The 20,780-nt window shown below is 41.8% G+C and overlaps 2 protein-coding genes across 13 annotated transcripts in view; one reads left to right on the plus strand and one right to left on the minus strand.

The window, feature by feature from the left end:
* Positions 1-3,165: 3,165 nt before the first annotated feature.
* rpl8 (ribosomal protein L8) lies at positions 3,166-7,108 on the plus strand. Of its 3 annotated transcripts, XM_014164517.2 has the most exons (7): positions 3,180-3,197; positions 3,757-3,800; positions 4,004-4,146; positions 4,269-4,410; positions 4,576-4,794; positions 6,651-6,766; positions 6,921-7,108. In XM_014164517.2, exons 3-7 carry the CDS (start codon positions 4,009-4,011, stop codon positions 7,077-7,079), a joined length of 774 nt encoding a protein of 257 aa, XP_014019992.1. In that variant the 5' UTR covers positions 3,180-3,197; positions 3,757-3,800; positions 4,004-4,008; the 3' UTR covers positions 7,080-7,108. The 3 variants fall into 3 exon arrangements, with proteins under 3 accessions (XP_014019991.1, XP_014019992.1, XP_014019993.1); XM_014164516.2 differs by lacking the exon at positions 3,757-3,800 and having other exon boundaries at positions 3,166-3,197; XM_014164518.2 differs by lacking the exon at positions 3,180-3,197 and having other exon boundaries at positions 3,762-3,846.
* A 381-nt stretch (positions 7,109-7,489) lies between these two features.
* LOC106581949 (probable ubiquitin carboxyl-terminal hydrolase FAF-X) overlaps positions 7,490-20,780 on the minus strand; it is a 90,578-nt gene continuing 77,287 nt past the window's right edge. For 5 of the 10 annotated variants that reach the window (XM_045704550.1, XM_014164512.2, XM_014164507.2 and 2 more), the window contains 6 exons: positions 18,131-18,219; positions 16,752-16,908; positions 12,608-12,820; positions 11,644-11,754; positions 9,363-9,449; positions 7,490-9,193 (listed from right to left, as the gene is read on the minus strand). In XM_045704550.1, coding sequence (XP_045560506.1) covers positions 8,996-9,193; positions 9,363-9,449; positions 11,644-11,754; positions 12,608-12,820; positions 16,752-16,908; positions 18,131-18,219 — 855 coding nt within the window. In that variant the 3' untranslated portion in view covers positions 7,490-8,995. The remainder of the gene's footprint in view (positions 9,194-9,362; positions 9,450-11,643; positions 11,755-12,607; positions 12,821-16,751; positions 16,909-18,130; positions 18,220-20,780) is intronic. The other 5 variants (XM_014164509.2, XM_014164508.2, XM_014164514.2 and 2 more) reach the window with 5 other exon arrangements.

Genomic DNA, 20,780 nt, shown 5'->3' on the forward strand with positions numbered 1-20,780 from the left:
GAGTCTGTAATACCAACATGTTTCAAGCAGACCACCATAGTCCCTGTGCCCAAGAACACTAAGGTAACCTGCCGAAATCACCACAAACATACCCTCGTAAAACTGACTATCCTACCGATCCTTGACTTCGGCAATGTCATTTACAAAATAGCCTCCAAAACTCTACTCAGCAAATTGGATGCAGTCTATCACAGTGCCATCCGTTTTGTCACCAAAGTCCCATATACTACCTACCACTGCGACCTGTATCCTCTCGTTGGCTGGCCCTCGTTTCATATTCGTCGCCAAACCCACTGGCTCCAAGTCATCTATAAGTCTTTGCTAGGTAAAGCCCCGCCTTATCTCAGCTCACTGGTCACATTAGCAGCACCCACTCGTAGCACGCGCTCCAGCAGGTATATTTCACTGGTCACCCCCAAAGCCAATTCCTCCTTTGGCCGCCTTTCCTTACAGTTATCTGCTGCCAATGACTGGAACGAATTGCAAAAATCACTGAAGCTGGAGACTCATGTCTCCCTCACTAACTTTAAGCATCAGCTGTCAGAGCAGCTCACAGATCATTGCACCTGTACATAGCCCATCTGTAAATAGCCCATCCAACTACCTCATCCCCATATTGTTTTTGTTTTTTTGCTCCTTTGCACCCCAGTATCTCTACTTGCACATTCAACTTCTGCACATCTATCACTCCAGTGTTTAATTGCTACATTGTCATTACTTCGCCACTACGGTCTATTTATTGCCTTACCTCCCTAATCTTACATCATTTGCACACACTGTATATAGATTTTTTCTATTGTGTTATTGACTGTACGTTTGTTAATTCCATGTGTAACTCTGTGTTGTTGTTTGTCTCGCACTGCTTTGCTTTATCTTGGCCAGGTCGCAGTTGTAAATGAGAACTTGTTCTCAACTGGCCTACCTGGTTAAATAAAGGTGAAATAAAATAAATAAATAGACTGTTCTCTCTGCTACTGCATGGAAAGCGGTACCGGAGCGCAAAGTCTCGGTTCAAGAGGCTTCTAAACAGCTTCTACCTGCAAGCCATAAGACTACTGAACATCTAATCAAATGGATACCCAGACTATTTGCATTGCCCCCCCCCCCTTTTACACTGCTGCTCCTCTTTGTTATTATCTATACATAAGACACTAATAACTCTACCCACATGTATATATTACCTCAATTACCTCGACTAACCGGTGCCCCTGTAACCGATGTGAAATGGCTAAGTGTAACCGATGTGAAATGGCTAGTTAGTTAGCGGTGGTGCACGCTAATAGTGTTTCAACCTGTGACGTCACTCGCTCTGAGACCTGAAGTGGTTGTTCCCCTTGCGTTGCAAGGGCCGCGGCTTTTGTGGCGCGATGGGTAACGATGCTTCGTGGGTGTCAGTTGTTGATGTCTGCAAGGGTCCCTGGATCGAGCCCAGGTTGGGGCGAAGAGAGGGACGGAACCTACACTGTTACACCCCCGCACATTGACTCTGTACCGGTACCCCCTGTATATAGCCTCGCTATTGTTATTTTACTGCTGCTCTTTAATTATTTGTTACTGTACTTTTATTTATTTTCTTTATTTGGTATTTTTCTTAAAACTGCATTGTTGGTTAAGGGCTTGTAAGTAAGCATTTCACTGTAAAGTCTACACCTGTTGTATTCGGCGCATGTGACAAATACAATTTGATTTGATTTGATTTCCCCCTTACCCTGCCAGGTCAGTACAGATAAGGAGAGAACGAAACACAACAAGAGGCTATTTTCTTACATGGCCTAATGCCCTCTTCACCCCTCTCTTGCTCTGCCACTCCCTTTTTATCTCTCTTCACCTCTTCCTTCCTCCCTTCTATATTCTAGCTCAGTGATATAAGGAAAGAAGATAAGAAAAGGATCAAGGAAGCCATTTCACAGTACTGAGACACAGCTCTGCCAGTGAGCCAGCCCAAGTAGGCCACAATCCAAGTCAGTCAGTTGGCAGGGGGTTGAGGAGACCAGCTGGAGCATATGTTGAGGCAGGGCCGGATCACCAAACGGACGGGATTAGGGCCCCGCTGGAAGTCGGGGGGCCCCCAGATACCAGATGATAGAAAAATGTGTCGTTTGCAGGAAATTACCTTTAAAATTGCAACATTTTCTCTGAGCCTCATGGCAAAATTTATAGAATAGCAGTAAATTTGTTTTAAAATTGTGTAGAAAATGTCTAGAATAGCGTTATAAAACTGCACATTTTTCTCTCTGCACCATGGCAAAATGTGTTGAAATTCAGGAAGTTAGCTGATTTCCAGACAAAAAAAGAGGCCGGTGCCTCGGGCCCCAAATGCGTTAGTCAGGCCCTGTGTTGAGGGGATCAGGTTAATCAGAGGTAATAGGCTGTGTGGCAGAGCTTGGCTGTGGAAGATTTGCATAATAGCAAGCCACAGACAGGGAGGAAGGGAAGCAGCAGGAGTTGGGAAGAAGAAATCATTGGCTGTGTTCCCTTAATCAGTCGTTGCATGCATCAACCAATGATTGCATGCCATGTCATTGAATGTGCAGTTGCTCACCAGATTGCTATACCATATGATGTGGTTAGCTGATGCGTAAAATACCTATCCAGGCATTGTAAGATTTGGCATTCATCAGCAACATCTGAGCAGGAGAACGCAAACCTTGTCTATCCCACAGGTCAAACCTCCAGACCAGACATTTAGCCTACCTCTTTTTGGGAATGTCAACAACCTTATTTGACCTGGCAGTGAACTCAGTGTTAAAAAAAAGTTCAAAAAGGGCAAAAAATATTCATATTTTCTGAAGAGTGGAACATCGCTCTTTGTTCTACTTTATGTTCTTTTTAGTACTATATTGATATTGATTACGGTATTGTTGAGTTTAGTGCTTGCAAGTAAGGCATTTCACTGTACTTTTGTACATGACATTAAAACTTGAAAATGAGTGTAATTACGGAGGTGAAAAGGAGTTAAATCGTGAAGTTACATGATGAGACATCCCTGGATGCGTCCTGCTCTGTACTCCGTGTGTGTAAAGCAATGGAAGCGTTATCAAACACAAATAGATGTCTGCTAATGATCTGCTGCCATCTGCTGGGCAATCTAATTCACAGCAGCAAAAAAACACGTGCCTACTGTTCCCATCAGCCCCACAGTATATTTTACCGGAAGAAGTCGCCTGACTCTTCCTCTTTCCGTCATCGGGGTTTAGGTAGGGGAATGGCGATTTTATTCTCTTCACATAATCCGAGTTAAATCTTGTTTAAGATACTATCATCCTCTCGAAAATGTCACTAGAACATATATAATAAACACTGCTAAGTATAGTCGTTTTGTTATTTAAGCGACAAAATGTGATTATTGCGTTTTAATTATTGGATGAGTGGTGTGTGTCTATGGGTGTGCAGTGACATGGCCTGTCGTTTCGGTGTACCTCAAATTAGTTGGTCACTAGCCGCTAGTAGCTCGATTTTTCTGGTTCAGTGGTTTGTTTAGACGTTCTGTATTTATCCACGACCGTAGAGCCGCCGGGTAGTTGCTGTAGAATAATTCAGAATCGCTTTTACCCAACGTTTATTTGCATGGTTTCTAGTTGGATGAACTTGTATAGCGTAGTGATTGAGTTGGCGTCTGAAGTTTTATAGGTAGCTAACTAGTGTTAGCATGCTAGGAAAATCCGCATGTTGGCTGGCTAGCAACCTTACAACTACATGCAAGTGTATTGTCCATTTATTATAACATTTTCAGTTATCAATTCACCTTTCTTGCAGAACAAGATCCCCACTTGATAAGAGTTCGTTGGTTAACTAGCTAGGTAGATACTGTACATTTCTTCAGTAGCTAACTGCGGCAAGTGGCAGGTATTTGTAGAACAAATGTGTAGCTACATAACGTTACACATTCATGAATGTAGCGTAACTTGCTATCATGTATGCTATTGTTAGTGCATCTCTTGAACTGTAGAAATCTCTATACTTTGATCCTGGCTCTAACAGAACTCCCATTTTTTGTTTCCAGTCACGATGGGACGTGTTATCAGGGGACAGAGAAAAGGTGCCGGCTCCGTGTTCAAAGCCCACGTAAAGCACAGAAAAGGTGCCGCTAAACTCAGACACATTGACTTCGCAGAACGTCATGGTTACATCAAGGGAATCGTAAAGGTAAGCGCTCTTACAAATATACGTTTTCTACAAGGTCCAAAGTTGCGTTTGTCGTGCATTCTTTTAGGTAGTTTATTTTGTGTAACACTATCTGCTTTGGACCTGACCTTTGTCTCTCTCAGGACATTATCCACGACCCTGGCCGTGGTGCTCCCCTGGCCAAGGTGGCTTTCCGTGACCCCTACCGGTTCAAGAAGAGGACTGAGCTGTTCATTGCTGCTGAGGGTATCCACACCGGACAGTTCATCTACTGTGGCAAGAAAGGTAAGGAATGGAGATTGACACATACTTGGCAGCCTACGGGTTAACAACCAGGTGTTTAACACATTTTATGCTATGCTGGTTAGATGGCAGTTGTCATCTCTTTTAGGATCTTATCTCCAACTACAATGTGAATACCTGGTACCTTAATAAATGTTCCCTTCTCAGCTCAGCTGAACATTGGTAATGTTCTGCCCGTGGGCACCATGCCTGAGGGAACCATCATCTGCTGCCTGGAGGAGAAACCTGGCGACAGGGGCAAGCTGGCCAGGGCGTCTGGGAACTACGCCACAGTCATTTCCCACAACCCAGAGACCAAGAAGTCCAGAGTCAAGCTTCCCTCTGGCTCCAAGAAGGTCATTGCTTCTGCTAACAGAGCTGTCGTTGGTAAGAACACAGGATATGACATGTTTGCTATGTGAATGTTAGCTGATGCTTTCAGAAGATGTTTCCTGATTTAATGGGGAGAGGTGAATGCATGACCTACATTTTGATCTTTGATCACAAACCTTTGACAGTGATGCTTTGAAAATCAGTGGAATGTTTTGATGTACCTTCTGTTAACCTCTCTGGGATATGTGGGACGCTAGCGTCTAGTGAAATGGCAGGTCACCAAATTCAAACAGAAATCTCATAATTAAAATTCCTCAAACACACAAGTATTATACACCATTAAAGATGAACTTCTTGTTAATCCAGCCACAGCGTCTGATTTCAAAAAGGTTTTACGGCAAAAGCACACCATGCGATTATGTTAGGTCAGCGCCTAGCCACAGAAAACCATACAGCCATTTTCGAAAGGTGTCACAGAAAGTGTTATAATTAAACACTAACCTTTGATCTTCACCGGATGGCACTCCCAGGACTCCATGTTAGATGTGTGTGTGTTAAATAAAGTTCATCTTTATGTCCAAAAACCTCATTTGAAATTGCCGTGTTATGTTCAGAAATGCATTGTCTCAAACAAACATCCAGTGAAAGTGCAGAGAGCCACATCAAATTACAGAAATACTCATAAACATTGATGAAAGATAAGTGTTTAACATACGATTAAAGATTAACTTCTCCTGTGTCAGATTTCAAAAGGGCTTTATGGCAAAAGCACACCATGTGATTATGTTAGGTCAGCGCCTAGGAGAGGTGACACAAAAGTCAGAAATAGCGTTGAAAGTATTCACTTACCTTTGATCTTCATCTGATGGCACTCCCAGGTCTCCATGTTAGACAAAGTTTATCGTTATGTCCAAATAACTCCTTTTGTTCGCGTTTAGTCCAGTAATCCAAATGATTAAGGCGCGCTCAAAGTCCAGACGAAAAGTCAAAGTTCCATTATAGTTCGTAGAAACTTGTCAAACGATGTATATAATCAATCTTTAGGATGTTTTTATCATAAATCTTCAATAATACTCCAACCGGACAACTCCTTTGTCTTTAGAAAGGAGCTCGCGCTCATGGCCGCGCGCAATAAACAACTCAAGGCTTTCAGCCAGACGTGGTCCCGTGTGGCAGAGCATGGTGTTTGCAACGCCAGGGTTGTGGGTTCGTTTCCCACGGGGGACCAGTACGGAGAAAAAAAATTATGAAATGTATGCATTCGCTACTGTAAGTCGCTCTGGATAAGAGCGTCTGCTAAATGACAAATGTTTGAACAGCTCTTATTTGCTCCCCTTTAACAGTAGAAACCTGAAACAACGTTCTAAAGACTGTTGACATCTAGTGGAAGCGCAATCTGACCCCATAGACACTGTATATTGGATAGGCAATCACTTATAAAAAAAACTACAAACCTTGGTTTTTGCCTGCCATGAGTTATACTCACAGATATATTTTACAACTTTAGTGCTTTCTATCCAAATTCTATCTTCTGGGCCTGAGTAGCAGGCAGTTTACTCTGGGCACCTTATTCATCCAAGCTACTCAATACTGCCCCCCGTTCCCAAAAGTTAATCTGTAGATCGTTTTTCATAAACTGGGTCCAATGTTAAATTAACTACCTTCTCTTGGATCCTTGAAATGTGAGGAATCTGATTTCCAGCTGCACTGTATGCAGTATTTTGGATCGATTTGATGACTGGTCGTTTGTAGGCAGATGGTTAAGCTAGAGACCAGAAACTTAAGCGGCTACAATTCTGATTTGCTGTTCAGATTACAGGTCATCACACGTGACATGGTTGCTTTCAGAGCATATTGGCTGTGTAGGAAATCCTGTCCAACTGCTTAATAGTTCTCTCTCTGGGCATCAGGTGTGGTTGCCGGAGGTGGACGTATTGACAAGCCCATCCTGAAGGCCGGTCGTGCCTACCACAAGTACAAGGCCAAGAGGAACTCCTGGCCACGTGTCCGTGGTGTAGCCATGAACGTAAGTGGACATTTCATCTTATGCATAATTATTTTTGGTTAAGTTCAGGTATTTTCATCCGTCCCACCTCAATCTCTGGAAAAATAATTATCTTCTCTGCACCTCATAGGTTTGTAAATGGCCCTTTGCTGACATGTTTCTTCCCTCTTTCTAGCCTGTTGAACATCCCTTCGGTGGTGGTAACCACCAGCATATTGGAAAACCCTCAACTATCAGGAGGGATGCACCCGCCGGTCGCAAGGTCGGTCTCATTGCTGCCCGTCGTACAGGCAGACTGCGTGGAACAAAGACCGTCACGGAGAAGGAGAACTAACTCCCTTTACAATAAAATGTTCCAAGGAAGCTGACCTTTGACTCCTTTTGTAGCGTCAGTGTTTGTAACCGAGGACATTTGGCTGTTTTTGGTAGCACTCATCTAGCTTCTAACAGTGAGGGTTACATTTTATAGAAGTGTAGATTTGAATGTGCGGTTGATGGGGTTCAGATCACCATAATGGCGTTTATCAAATAGTTTTTCCCAACAATGGATAAAATGAGGAGCTTAATCATGTAGACCTCGATTGTGGTATCACAAGGTCCGATGTAGTACGCTGCATTTTATAAGCCCAAGTTCAATACACTGCATGTCCTCAAGCTACCTATAGGTATTGGCCATTTGTTTTAGGCACATCCTGAGCACCCAGAAATTAGTTAATTTTCAAAGTGCATATATACAAAAGACAGTCAAGATTCCATGTTCTTTATTTGCTAAGGGAAATGCTTTTTTTATTTTATATTTCTGTGCACAAAACCTCTGAAAGTTCACATCGACTGTAGCTCCAGAATTCAACGTCACACCATGGCCAAAACAAAAGTCGGCAAACTGGGCGCAGAACTCTGTTCAGTCAATATCTCCATTAAAAATAACACGGACAAATGTTCCTCAAATCAAATATTTGTGTGAAATACAACAAAATAAATTCTATAAAATAAGAGCAAAATATTTAAATATAATACGGTGTGCAGGAGTATTTGGTGTTTGACAAATCCAAAAAATACACGCGTTAAACTTACCAATTAAATACAGTATTTACTGATGTTTACGTTGCAACATGACTAACCAGCCGATATCTTCTAACCCTACTGTGTTCCCATTCTCCCTGGAGGGAGGTCTCCGATGCTGCCGCCCGGTGAGCTCCATGAAACAATGGTAGCGGTCGTCTAAGACTAGGCTCTACCAAAAAGAGACAGAAGCAAACCACACCGTCTAGTACACATCAGGTAGCCTGGCAGAGCAAATCTGTTGCATATGTTTTTAATTTTCTCAATTCCTATAGATAAACTGACTGCCGAATGTGAAGTTGGAGGATTTTAACAATGAGCAATTGAAAAGCCACTTATTCTTACATTGGTTCAACAAGGGGTAGATGAGCATTAATAAAGGAAGTGTCCTCTGTAGGATGTCAGTTGGTATGATGACATTTTCCCTTGTGCTACGCTATTCTGGTGAGAAGCCATGCTAAATGTTACAGCATATTAACTATAGCTTCCGAAAGGATTGAATTAAATTACCAGAACAAAATTAAAAGGCAATGAGAGTTCCAGAACAATTTCACATCAACCAAAACACAGTAAAAGTTCACCCAACCATTCCATGTCTCACACTAAAACCCCAGCACGTGAGTTGATTTGGCATGGGTCAAGAGGTTGTCAAGGAGCTTAATGTGTCCTCCCAAAGGTGAATGACCAGTAACTGATGTCAGACCAAATCGCACTGCTGCGCATGGGTGATAAAACAAAAAGGAGTTCTCTTAAGCGTTTTATTTTTTTGTTATCTCCCAACAGCAAACCTGACAAAGTTACCCTATTGCGGGGGATTAATTTTTTGAACAGTCAAAACATGAACATATTATGTACACCTTTCCGTCATGTAGACAAGCGCATCAGCATCATCAGGCCTGGGTCATTATGTTTATTACAACACTACCCCACTGCTGTCGACAGCAGCCAGGCCCCAGTCTGCAGGGCATAAGAACCCAGGGGAGAGCACCCCCCCCCAGACAGGCAGCACAGGAGCAGGCTGGAGGGGGAGAGACTCACAGTAGGGGCCTGGGGAGGAGCTGTGAAGCCTGGCCCTGCCCTGCCGTGCCCTTGAGGCCCCAGAGAGAGAGAGTGTCCCGATCAGGAGCTCGGTCGACTGGAGGACGAGAGAGCAGGACGATGGAGGCACAGCAGAGGGGAGGGCCGATGTTACTCCTTAGGCGGAGCAGGGGCCAAGGAGGTGGTGGAGGGGACCTCCTCAGTGCTCTCCCAGTTGTCTTGTGCTTGTGGGCCTGCGCCGGGCGCAGGGCCTGGGGCAGAGGAAGGGACAGGGCCGGGACGCTGGGGGTTGTTCATGTGCTGGGCAGCTGGGCCTGTGTACGGCTGCCCGTGGGGGTGGTTGTTCTGCTGGGGAATGAGAAAACAATCAGTTTTTTGTTAAACTACTGATGTGCGGTGGAACTTGACACAAAATGTCTGCCATAGGTTCTTCAATTGTTGAGAAGTCTCTGTTTACATGGATCTTTAAAAGTCTAAATATCATGCTGCTTCTACAATATAGTGTGTGGTTGTGTACCTGCTGAAACTGTGTCGTAGTCCCTGGAGACGAATGAGGGTAGAGGGAGATGTCCTGATCTTCAGGGGCTTCCTGGTCATCGGGCTCCTGGGAAATGAAGTCAAAGAATAGTTTTATTCCCAATGCATTTTTCTACCTAACACCAACATTCACACACAGCTCAAGTCTATGGACCCAAAAGCAGACCAAAGAGTCTCTTAAATATGCCTTTGCACTGGATGGGAACGTTGTCCTACTTTAGCCTATTTTAACTGAATGAGATGAAAGCGAGGCACACGCTGTGTAGGAGAGTGTGACAGACGTATAAATAGAAAAGAGACATTATGTGAGTGGGTGTTATTCTCCGCTAGCGAGCTTCTCCACAGTGTGGTGGGAGACATGCATTTATGTTTCCATATAACACCAATGGGACTGGGGCCAGAGCTGTTCTTCTAATGTTGATATGGGCTAATTTGCTGGGTCTAATACTAGATGCAAATGCACTGGATCTGAGAAAAACTGAAGGATTTAAACACACTGCTTTCAGTTTGTTCGATCCATGATAGTTCTGTGGCGGTTAGGCCAGTGTTATCTTTAGACTAGCATCTTTGTGCTTGGATCAACTGGCCCTGTGTCTATCATGATTCGGTCTGCTTATAAAGACAGACTGACACACTACAACGTGTGACCAGACAAACCAGGGACAGAGAACAGCTTGTGTGTTAGTCTAAGTGGGGTAGAGGTAGGTTGATGATAAACTTATTGTACTGGAAATGTGCCTTAAAACATGCACTCAATACTACTACAACCTGTGGGTAAAGTAGGTGCTGCCTATCGTCAATTAAACTTGTGGGCCAAAGACATACTTTTTCTCAACTAGTGATTCCATCTGTCCAGATGTATTATAAAATTGGACATGCATATAGATGGGTTACAACTCTAACTGTATGCAAGGCAAAGTTTCCGATAAAAACAATCAACATGGGCCTCCTTGAGTGGTGCAGTGGTCTAAGGCACTGCAATGCTAGCTGTGCCACTAGAGATTCTGGGTTTGAGTCCAGGCTCCGTCGCAGCCGGCCGCAACCGGGAGACCCATGGGGCGGCGCACAATTGAACCACTGTCGTCCGGGTTAAGGGAGGGTTTGGCCGGCAGGGATATCCTTGTCCCATCGCACACTAGCGACTCCTGTGGCGGGCCGGGCAGAGTGCACGCTGACACGGTCACCAGCTGTACGGTGTTTCCTCTGACACATTGGTGCGGCTGGCTTCCGGGTTAATTGGGCATTGTGTCAAGAAGCAGTGCGGCTGGTTGGGTTGTGTTTCAGAGGCATGGCTCTCGACCTTCGCCTCTCCCGAGTCCGTACGGGAGTTGCAGCGATGAGACAAGACTAACTACCAATTGGATACCACGAAATTGGGGAGAAAAAGGGGTTTAAAAAAATGTATATATATATAAAAATCAACATTAAGACGTGGCCTGTTCAATGAGTCCTGTTGATTAGCAATATATTAACACATGCCATTACATGGCTGACGCACAAACCACAGGTTGCCCCTATGTAGACCTAGTCTCAACACAAAAACAACATCACTTGAACACACAGTAAGTACACTACACATGTCATCAACACTAGGCTAGCACCTCATCATCCACTATAGCCAAGGCTAAGAGTTTTCGATCAGTTGTGTCATATGGCCGGTCACACCGCAGGTTGAGTTTGCTTTGGGGAGGAGGAACAAACGGTTTCGATTGGATAAACAGTGTTACGTTGAGATGGAGAACCAATAAAACTCAAGGGAAGCCAGGAAGCCAGTGCTGCTTTAGGTAACCAATGGGACACTCCTACCGGACTGGAAAGAGGAAACGTTTGCTCTCTGTTTGCTGCTCATAGTTGGTGATGGTTCAACATTAGATTTGACATGTTGGAGTTTGGCTCTATTCATTCTCTACTAGGATACAGTCATCTCCAGTCTCTGCCTACGAACCTGGAGTTGGCTGCATTGTCAGTCACTGGATACTCAAAGGATTTTTTGGTTGAATCATTTGCACCATCACTAGCTTTCAAAATCGCTTTTGGGAGCAGCACGCAAACAGCCGAGCAGACATCTCGTCACTGCCATCTGTTATTGTCCTGCTCCTATGCTCCAGACTGTGTATGTGTTGTTACTGCCAGGCTACTCTCCTCGTGTCACTGTGCTAGTAGACAGCAGTAACATAGCCCTGTATGGAACACCTAGAGAGAAGCCAGAGTGGAGGAGGAGAAGGGTGCCTGTGGCTGGGGGGTTATATATGAGGGCTTACAGTGTGCTGCTGTCCTGTCCCTTCCCCTGGTAAAAGCTGCTGTGGCGAGGATGATTTCCGCATGGCAGCGTCTTCTTCAGACACCGCCTCACCGTGCTTCGTTAAGTGACACTAGTTTGAAATGGCATAATTGATATCATTGCATAATATATACAAGTGTCAATAAACGATGCTTTTAGGTGGATTTCTTTGTTTTTTAAAAAAGTTTTGAAGTAGCATATCATTTCATTTCTATCATATCGCTATTTATGATAAGGATCAATTAGGCTGAACATAATATACACTGAGCTTCAGCAAATACAACTTTGTAACACAAATAAGGGAAATGATAGAAAAAATTATTATAATAATGTTGGCTTACAATATACTACGGGCGTATAAACTGAAAATAAAATGTGTCGAAAACTCAAAGCCCTACCTAGCTATAGTAAAAACATGCATAAATTCTGAAGATTACAAAAATACTAAAGAAATCATTTTTCAGCAGATAACAGTTTACTAATCCAAAATAACCTTTGCGCTAACTTGGAACTCTCAACTGGAGCTTTAAAAACATTCAGTTCCAGTAACACTTGAGACCGAGAAAAGTGAAAAAAAAAACCAGATGGTTAGCGTCAACATGTTAACCATACATCACATGACAAAGAAAATAGTATAGTTTATGTATTGCTGCATATTGAGGTCCCACATAATCAACACTGCTCTGTTCTACAAATTCATTAACACTATTATTACAACAGGCAAGCTCTGCGTCTCCACATTACATCAATTTAACTCTGTAGGTCAAAACCAACAAGGTCAGAATGGTGCATCCTTCAAAAAGACACCACTTTTTTGGAGGGACTTTCCAATACTGACCTTTCTCTACTTCAACTACTACCATTTCGGCCATCCATCCATGTTAGATACTACTGTATTACCTTTGTGTTGTATGTGTGTGTGCATCATTTGGTGTGAGTCTTACCTCCTCAGGGCAGAGTTCACAGGCCTTGGCCAGGGTCATGCGTGCGGAGTGCGAGCGCTCCAGGAAGTATCCGTTGGAGGTCTCGTTGCTCTGGACTGGGGGAGACCAGTTGTTGTAGGTGTACTGGGGGTTCCCTGTGTAGGGCCTCCTTTCCAGCTCGTCCCCCAGCCACTCCACTGCCCACGTCCACTTACGCTTCAGGTCCCCGTTACTCTGCAGGACAGAGAAACACATACTATTACTAAGAGTGCTTATGATTACCTTTTTCCTTCCATTGCAATTCTGAATCCTGAAAATATGATTTCATTTTTTTAAATAAATAAAAAAGATCAATGAAGGGTTATTTACAGAATTTTCTCTCTGCCTTAATTTGGCTTCATAAAATGACTCCTAGATTCAGACTAGAGATGGGCATTTGACATTCAATAAATAAATTAAGCCCTAATCTATGGGCAGGGGCGCAGCCATGGGTGGGTCTGGGAGGGCACAGGCCCACCACACTGGGGAGCCAGGTCCAGCCAAACAAAATGAGATTTCCCCACAAAGGGCTTTAATACAGACAGAAATACTCCTCGGTTTCTGGGCTCCCGAGCGGTCTAAGGCACTGCATCTCAGTGCAAGAGGCGTCACTGCAGTCCCTGGTTCGAATCCAGGCTGCATCACATCCGGCCGTGATTGCGAGTCCCATAGGGCGGCGCACAATTGGCCCAGCGTCGTCCGGGTTTGGCTGGAGTAGGCCGTTATTGAAAATAAGAATTTGTTCTTAAATGACTTGCCTAGTTAAATAAAGGATACATTTATTATTTTTATTTACAAAAATTCATCAGCTGTCTGGGTGGCTGGTCTCAGACGATCCAGTAGGTGAAGAAGCCGGATGTGGAGGTCCAGGGCTGGCGTGGTTACACGTGGTCTGAGGTTCTGAGGCCGGTTGGACGTACTGTCAAATTCTCTAAAACGACGTTGGAGGCGGCTTATGGTAGAGAAATATACATTAATTTCTCTGGCAACAGCTCTGGTGGACATTCCTGTAGCCAGCATGCCAATTGCACCCTCCCTCAAAACTTGAGACATCTGTGGCATTGTGTGTCCCCCAGCACAAGGTGCACCTGTGTATTGATCATGCTGTTTAATCAGCTTCTTGATAATCCATCCACCTGACAGGGTTGGTATATCTTGGCAAAGGAGAACTGCTCACTAACAAGGATGTAAAGACATTTGTGAGAAATAAGCTTTTTGTGGGTATGGAACATTTCTGCGATCTTTTACTTCAGCTAATGAAACATGGGACCAACACTTCACATGTTGCGTTTATATTTTTGTTTAGTATAGAACACAAGGCCTGTATTTTTAGAATACAAGTCCCGCAATAAAAAAATAAAATTATCTATATTTATCTATAGGCCTATGCCAACAATGCCTAATTTGTCTAACCATTACAGATAAATCGTAATTGCCCCATATATACACAGTGTACAAAACATTAGAAACACCTGCTCTTTCCATGACATGGACTGTACAGGTGAATCCAGGGGAAAGCCATGAGCCCGAGTCAACGTGGGCCAGCATCCCTATGGAATGCTTGACACCTTGTAGTCCATGTCCTGACAAATTGAGGCTGTTCTGAGGGCAAAAGGGGGTGCAACTCAATATTAGGAAGGTGTTCCTAATGTTTTGTACACTCAGTGAATATTCAGTCAATAAATAAGCAAGTGCCATTTAAAGATACACTATGTAGAACTCGCTCCGCCATTTCCTGGTTGTTAAAATTAGAATAGTTAGCCTAATTTGAGTTTGTGAGACAAAACAAGCAAGTATAGTGTATCAAAATGTTTACTTATTAAGTATTCAACCCCTTTGCAATGACAAATCTAAATATGTTCAAGAGTACAAATTTGCTTAACAAGTCACACAATAAGTTGCATGAACTCACTGTGTGCAATAATAGTGTTTAACATTATTTTTTAATGACTACCTAATTTTTGTCCCTCACTCATTCAGTGATCTGTAAGGTCCCTCAGTCGAGCAGTGAATTTCAAACACATACTCAACCACAAAGACCAGAGGTTATCCAATGCCTTACAAAGAAGGGCACCTATTGGTAGATGGGTAAAAAATAAAAAGCAGACATTGTATATCCCTTTGAGCATGATAAAGTTATTAATTACACTTTGGATGGTGTATTAATACACCCAGTCACTACAAAGATACAGGCATCCTTCCCAACTCAGTGGTCGTAGAGGAAGGAAACTGCTCATGGATTTCACCATAAGGCCAATTGGGACTTTAAAACCGTTAGAGTTTAATTACTGTGAAATTAGAAAACGGAGGATGGATCAACACCATTCTAGTTACCCCACAACAGTAACCTCATTGACAGAGTGAAAAGAAGGAACCCTGTGCAGAACAAGGCACTAAAGCAATACTGCAAAAAATGTAACTTTTTGTCCTTACAAAGTGTTATGTTTGGGGCAAATCCAATAAGATATTACTCAGTACCACTCTCCATATTTTCAAGCATAGTGGTGGCTGCATCATGTTATTGGTATGCTTGTAATCGTTAAGGACTGGGGAGTTTTTCAGAATAAAAAAGGAAACGGAATGGAGCTAAGCACAGGCAAAATCCTAGAGGAAAACCTTGTTCAGTCTACTTTCCACCAGACACTGGGAGATGAATTCAACTTTAAGCAGGACAATAACCTAAAACACGAGAGCAAATCTACACTGGAGTTGCTTACCAAGAAGACAGTAAATGTTCCTGAGTGGCCGAGTTACAGCTTTGACTTAATCTATGGCATGGCCTGAAAATGGTCAACAACCAATTTGACAGAGCTTGAAGAACTTTATAATAATAAATAGACAAATGTTGCACAATCCAGGTGTGGAAAGGTTTTAGAGATTTACCCAGAATGACTCATGGCTATAATTGCTGCCAAGGTATTGACTCAGGGGTGTGAATACTTATGTAAATGAGATATTTCTGTATTTCACTATCAATACATTTGAAAACATTTCTAAAAACATGTTTTCAGTGTCATTATGCAGTATTGTGTGTAGATGGGTGAGAATGTCCATTTTTTATTATTTTGAATTCAGGCTGTAACAAAATGTGGAATAAGTCAAGGGGAATAAATTACTTCTGAATGCACTATATTATAGCAAAAAAACATGTAATATAACAGAATAAAATATAACAGAATATTTTTCAAAATGAAAAAAGTTGCCAGTGCAAAGTGATACACATCTCGGATCTGTAACTGTTATTCTCAAACAGTGATCATTTGAAAAGGGGCTCAATTTGGCGAATAGATTTTTTTTTTCAGGGTTACATATACAGACGTTCAACTTTGTACATTCTGCCCGTTCTTTGGAATTTTCTAAAATGGATGAACAATTCCACATTGAACACTGCATGGTGATTAATTACAGCTGCGACATCGGTTTGGTGAGCAGGCCTATGCTTAATGATTGACGAAAATATGCTCTTTGTCTTAATAAACTAATGTTTTTGTGTATTTTCAGTGTGGAACCTGTCTATGTTTAGGGGGGTTATAGCCTAGGCTAACCAATTATATACTAGCAGTTCGCAAAGTAGCCTAAGTGGAAAATAGACGGGATGCAATTATTCCAAAACTGCTGCACGTTATTGGAACACATTTTCCTACTTCAATCAACCAGTCCATTTTGAATTTGTAGTCATTTGGCAAGGAATGTAGCTTGTGTATCCCATCAGTTAGATATGTTTTTATAGGCATTTATTTCTGTAAGCCTAACAGGAGCTTGGGTGTGCACTCACTGCTCCCTCAGTGTGTAGGGAGCAGTCGGAACGCAACTGAGTGAATGACACACGGAGGGGAAAGGGACTTCCGGGAGAAAAATTGTGCAATGCTTGGCTTGGTTTCTTTTTTGTTATGCCCCGCAAATGCACAAATGGAACACTAGAGTCAAAGCATATTAATGTTGTCTTCAAGACAAAATTTCATTTGCCCGTTCGGGCAGCCACAATGCACATTCCACTAAATAGTTTGTGTTTAAAAACATTTAGATCGTTGGTTAAAGATGGAGCTTTGAAGTCGGGTCGAGTACTAGATTACTCATGCCCATCCCTAATTCAGATGGTAGCATAATGTAGTTGTGTCTCTTATACCTGTAGTATCTGGTAGGCCACAGAGCAGTTGCTGAAGAGGGCTACCATGCACTTGATACACTGGTAGGCCCGTTTCTGGTAGTGGTTCTTGGAGCGCTGGATGGTGTCAAATAGGCCATCCCTGTCATCTGGTATACCCTTCAGCACGTTGTGGATCCTACACAACCAAGCAGGGAGAGAAAAAACAGAACAGGGATGATGTTGGCACAACAGAAAATCAACAAGAGACGAAAATCCAACCAGGGAAACCAGACATTCCTAGAGGGCCACAGGGTGTGCCATGTTTTGTCCCAGCCCAGCACTAAGCAGTCTGATGAGATGAATCAGATGTGTTGACATTAGAACTGTCAAACAATTCAAATCATTTAAAATCGAGGTAATGGTATTAGTTAATCACAAATTTTGAATTTGCTCAAATTCGGCCCTAGATAAAGATCTATTCTATTTTAAAAGCAGTGCATTGACTTACAGGCAAACTATGCTTTGATTGTAATGGATGGAAACACAAAATTATGTTTTAATAGCATTTTAACCATATTAAACACCAAAATAAGTCACTAACATACAATGCTTCCAATGTTTAAGTAGGCCTACACCCTCTTATCAATGCGCGCGCGCACACACATACACCCATTTAAGTACTGTTAAAACTTCAGGCACTCTAAATGAGTGTAACTATAGGAAAAAAGAACTGGCTCTATGGATAGAAAGAACAAAGAGATTTTAAACGTGTCCAACAATGTTATGAAAACCCTGTAAGCATCTGTACTGTTCAGATAACTTTACACACATTGGCCTACACTCTCCCTCCCACACCCTCACTCCCACTCTTGCATATGCAGCCTACCATTAAAGCATCTCTTTGAGAAGCCTATTCCTTTTCAGTTGTTCCTGTGCCATCCAAATTTGTGCATAGCCTAGACAGTGGTCAAGTTATCAGGTTGGTAGCTAGCTAGCTAGGTAACATGACTAGCTAGCTAAACAATGTTATCAAACCAAAAAGTTGTGTCCTGTGTGTATGTTAAAAAAGCCTGCGATAGGCGCACAAATCCACAGCAGAAAGAAAAAACATAGCTCCGGTAATAATTTGGCATAACTTTTACATGATTTTGGCTAGAGGCACACGGTCTTCAGCTATTGATTGTAGATGTGTTCCGCGTGGAAACACATGCACCTTAAAAGGTTCCGTGTAGCGAACGGCGCACATTTTTTTTTACGCCAATTAACATGTCACATGTTAACGCGTTATTAACGCATTATCAACTTTGACAGCCCTAGTTCACACTAGGTTGGGACAGATATCCTGAGTCCACCGAGTGACCCTTTCCAGATCAAAGTGAGGAGCAAAGACATGATGCTGTCCCCCGGGTCTGACCTACCTGTGAGTCTGCCAGGAGTCCTCAATGAGCAGGATCTGCAGCAGCAGGTCCAGGTAAGGCCTCAGCTCGTAGGTGTACGAGTACGCCACCTGGGGGATAACAAAACACACACTATCAATAACATCTAGCACACATCTTATTAACGGAAATATGTCCAATATGAAGACATAAAGACCAGTTGGAGAAATTGATTGTAGGAGGAGGAGACTTGGGGCTTCTGAGATGCAATAGTTTCCCACCCCCTTATTGTATGGGACACTTCTAAATGTGACTTTAGAGGCCATGCATTTCAATACTCACCTTTAAAACAAACTTAGGTGAAAAAAGTTAATCTTAAAAAAGGAAATAGAGGAACTAACAGGACAGATAGATCGTTTTTATTGCTAACAGAGGCACAGAATAAGTTAGAAAACAAAATGAAATTGAGGAACTTATTCAAGAAATATCAAGTGTAATATATTATAAAAATAATGCAAACTGGATGGAATATGGGGGAAAATGCAACATAGAAATGCTAACAAAAATTATTTACAGAAACTTGTTATGAATGATGGAGTCATCCATGATTCAGCAAACGATATTTTGAAAGAAGAGGCACAGTACTTTAAACATGTGTTTTCATTTCAGTCTCCTCCAACTCCACTAACTGAAGTTAATTGTAAGGATTTTTTCTATTAATAGTGTAAAATGAACAGCTATACAGAAAGACTCATGTGAAGGCCTAATTACATATGAGGAACATCTAGATGCAATTAAAGCCTTATTATCTTGAAAAACTCCAGGGCTGGATTGCATACCAGTTGAGGTGTATGAAATATTTTTAGATGTACTCAAAAGGTCTGTTATTAACATGTTTGAACCACTATTACTGAAACAGGACCCAGATGGTAAATATGAAGATCCAGTCCACCTAAAAAACTGGAGACCCCTTACACTTCAGTGTTGTGATGCCAAAATCTATGCAAAATGCATAGCGCATAGAATTTAAAAAAAAGGTATTGTCGGATATTATTTATACTAATCAGACAGGTTTTTTACATGGACGATACATTGGAGATAATATAAAATAATTACTGGAAACAATAGAACACTAAGAAACCAGGCCTGGTATTCATAGCTGACCTTGAAAAGGCCTTTGATAAAGTACGACTGGAATTTATATATAAATGCCTGGACTATTTTAATTTTGGAGAGTCTCTTATACAATGGGTTAACGTTATGTATAGTAATCCCAGGTGTAAAATAGTAAATAATGTCTATTTCTCAGAAAGCATTAAATTGTCAACAGGAGTAAAACAAGGTTGTCCACTATCTGCATATCTATTTATTATGGCCATTGAAATGTTAGCTATTAAAAGGAGATCTAGCAATAATATCAAGGGGCTAGAAATCCAGGGCTTAAAAACATAGGTGTCATTGTAAGCTGACGATAAATGTTCTTTTAAATCTGCAATTTGGATCCCTGCACAGCCTCAGAGGATCTCGATAATTTTCCTAACCTCTCTGGATTAAAACCGAATTATGATAAGTGCACCATATTACATTATGGATCTAAAAAAATTAAACTTTTACATTACTGTGTAGTTTACCAATGAAATGGTCCGATGGTGAAGTGTGTTCATACTCGGTATTCATATCCCAAAATAAATGAATTCTCTCACTTCAACTCATTTTAATAGAAAGTTTGCCAAATTAGATAACATTATGATGCCATGGAAAGGACAACACCTGTCTATTTGTGGAAAAATCCTCCTGATTAATTCTTTAGTCATATCCCAGTTTACCTATTTTCTTAAGGCCCTGCCTACACCGAACGGCTTGTTTTTTTAATTTTTATTAAATGAGCAAAAAAATATTCCACTTTATTTGGAACGGCAAGCCAGACAAAATTAAACAGGCATATTTATATAAGTAATATGAATCCAGAGGGTAGAAATGACTAAATATATAAGCATCAGACCTCTCACTAAAGGCTTCAGACATACAAAAACTATACTTAAATACAAACTGGTTCTCTAGCAGATTAGTAAGAATGGCTCACCCAGTGTTCAAGAATGGCCTTCTTCCCTTTATTCAGATTACAACGTCTCACTTTCGGTTATTTGAAAATGAAATCTCCAAAATATTGCTATTTTTAAAACAAGCCATAGAAAGCTGGTTGCAATTTCAGTTTAATCCACCAGAAAAAAACCCAAATATGGTTCAACTCAAATATACTAATTGATAAAAATGTTTTTAAAGCAGTATAATCTTTGTAAATGATATCATAAATAGGACTGGTGGAGTTGTCAGACATGCAGTTAACAAAAATATATGGAAATGTCTGCTCTACCCAAAAGTTGCAACCAACTATCAGCCCTGCACTAAAAATACCAACATTTCCTCATCAATCTACACACAATACCCCATAATGACAAAGCAAAAACAGGTTAAACATTTATTCAAATTAATATTTTTTTTTACTGTAATATCACATTTACATAAGTATTCAGACCCTTTACTCAGTACTTTGTTGAAGCACCTTTGGCAGTGATTACAGACTCAAGCCTCCATGGGTATGAGGCTACAAGCTTGGCACACCTGTATTTGGCGAGTTGCTCCCATTCTTCTCTGCAGATCCGCTCAAGCTCTGTCAAGTTGGATGGGAAGG

Source organism: Salmo salar, chromosome ssa21, assembly GCF_905237065.1.
Source record: "Salmo salar chromosome ssa21, Ssal_v3.1, whole genome shotgun sequence".
Lineage (NCBI taxonomy): Eukaryota > Metazoa > Chordata > Actinopteri > Salmoniformes > Salmonidae > Salmo > Salmo salar.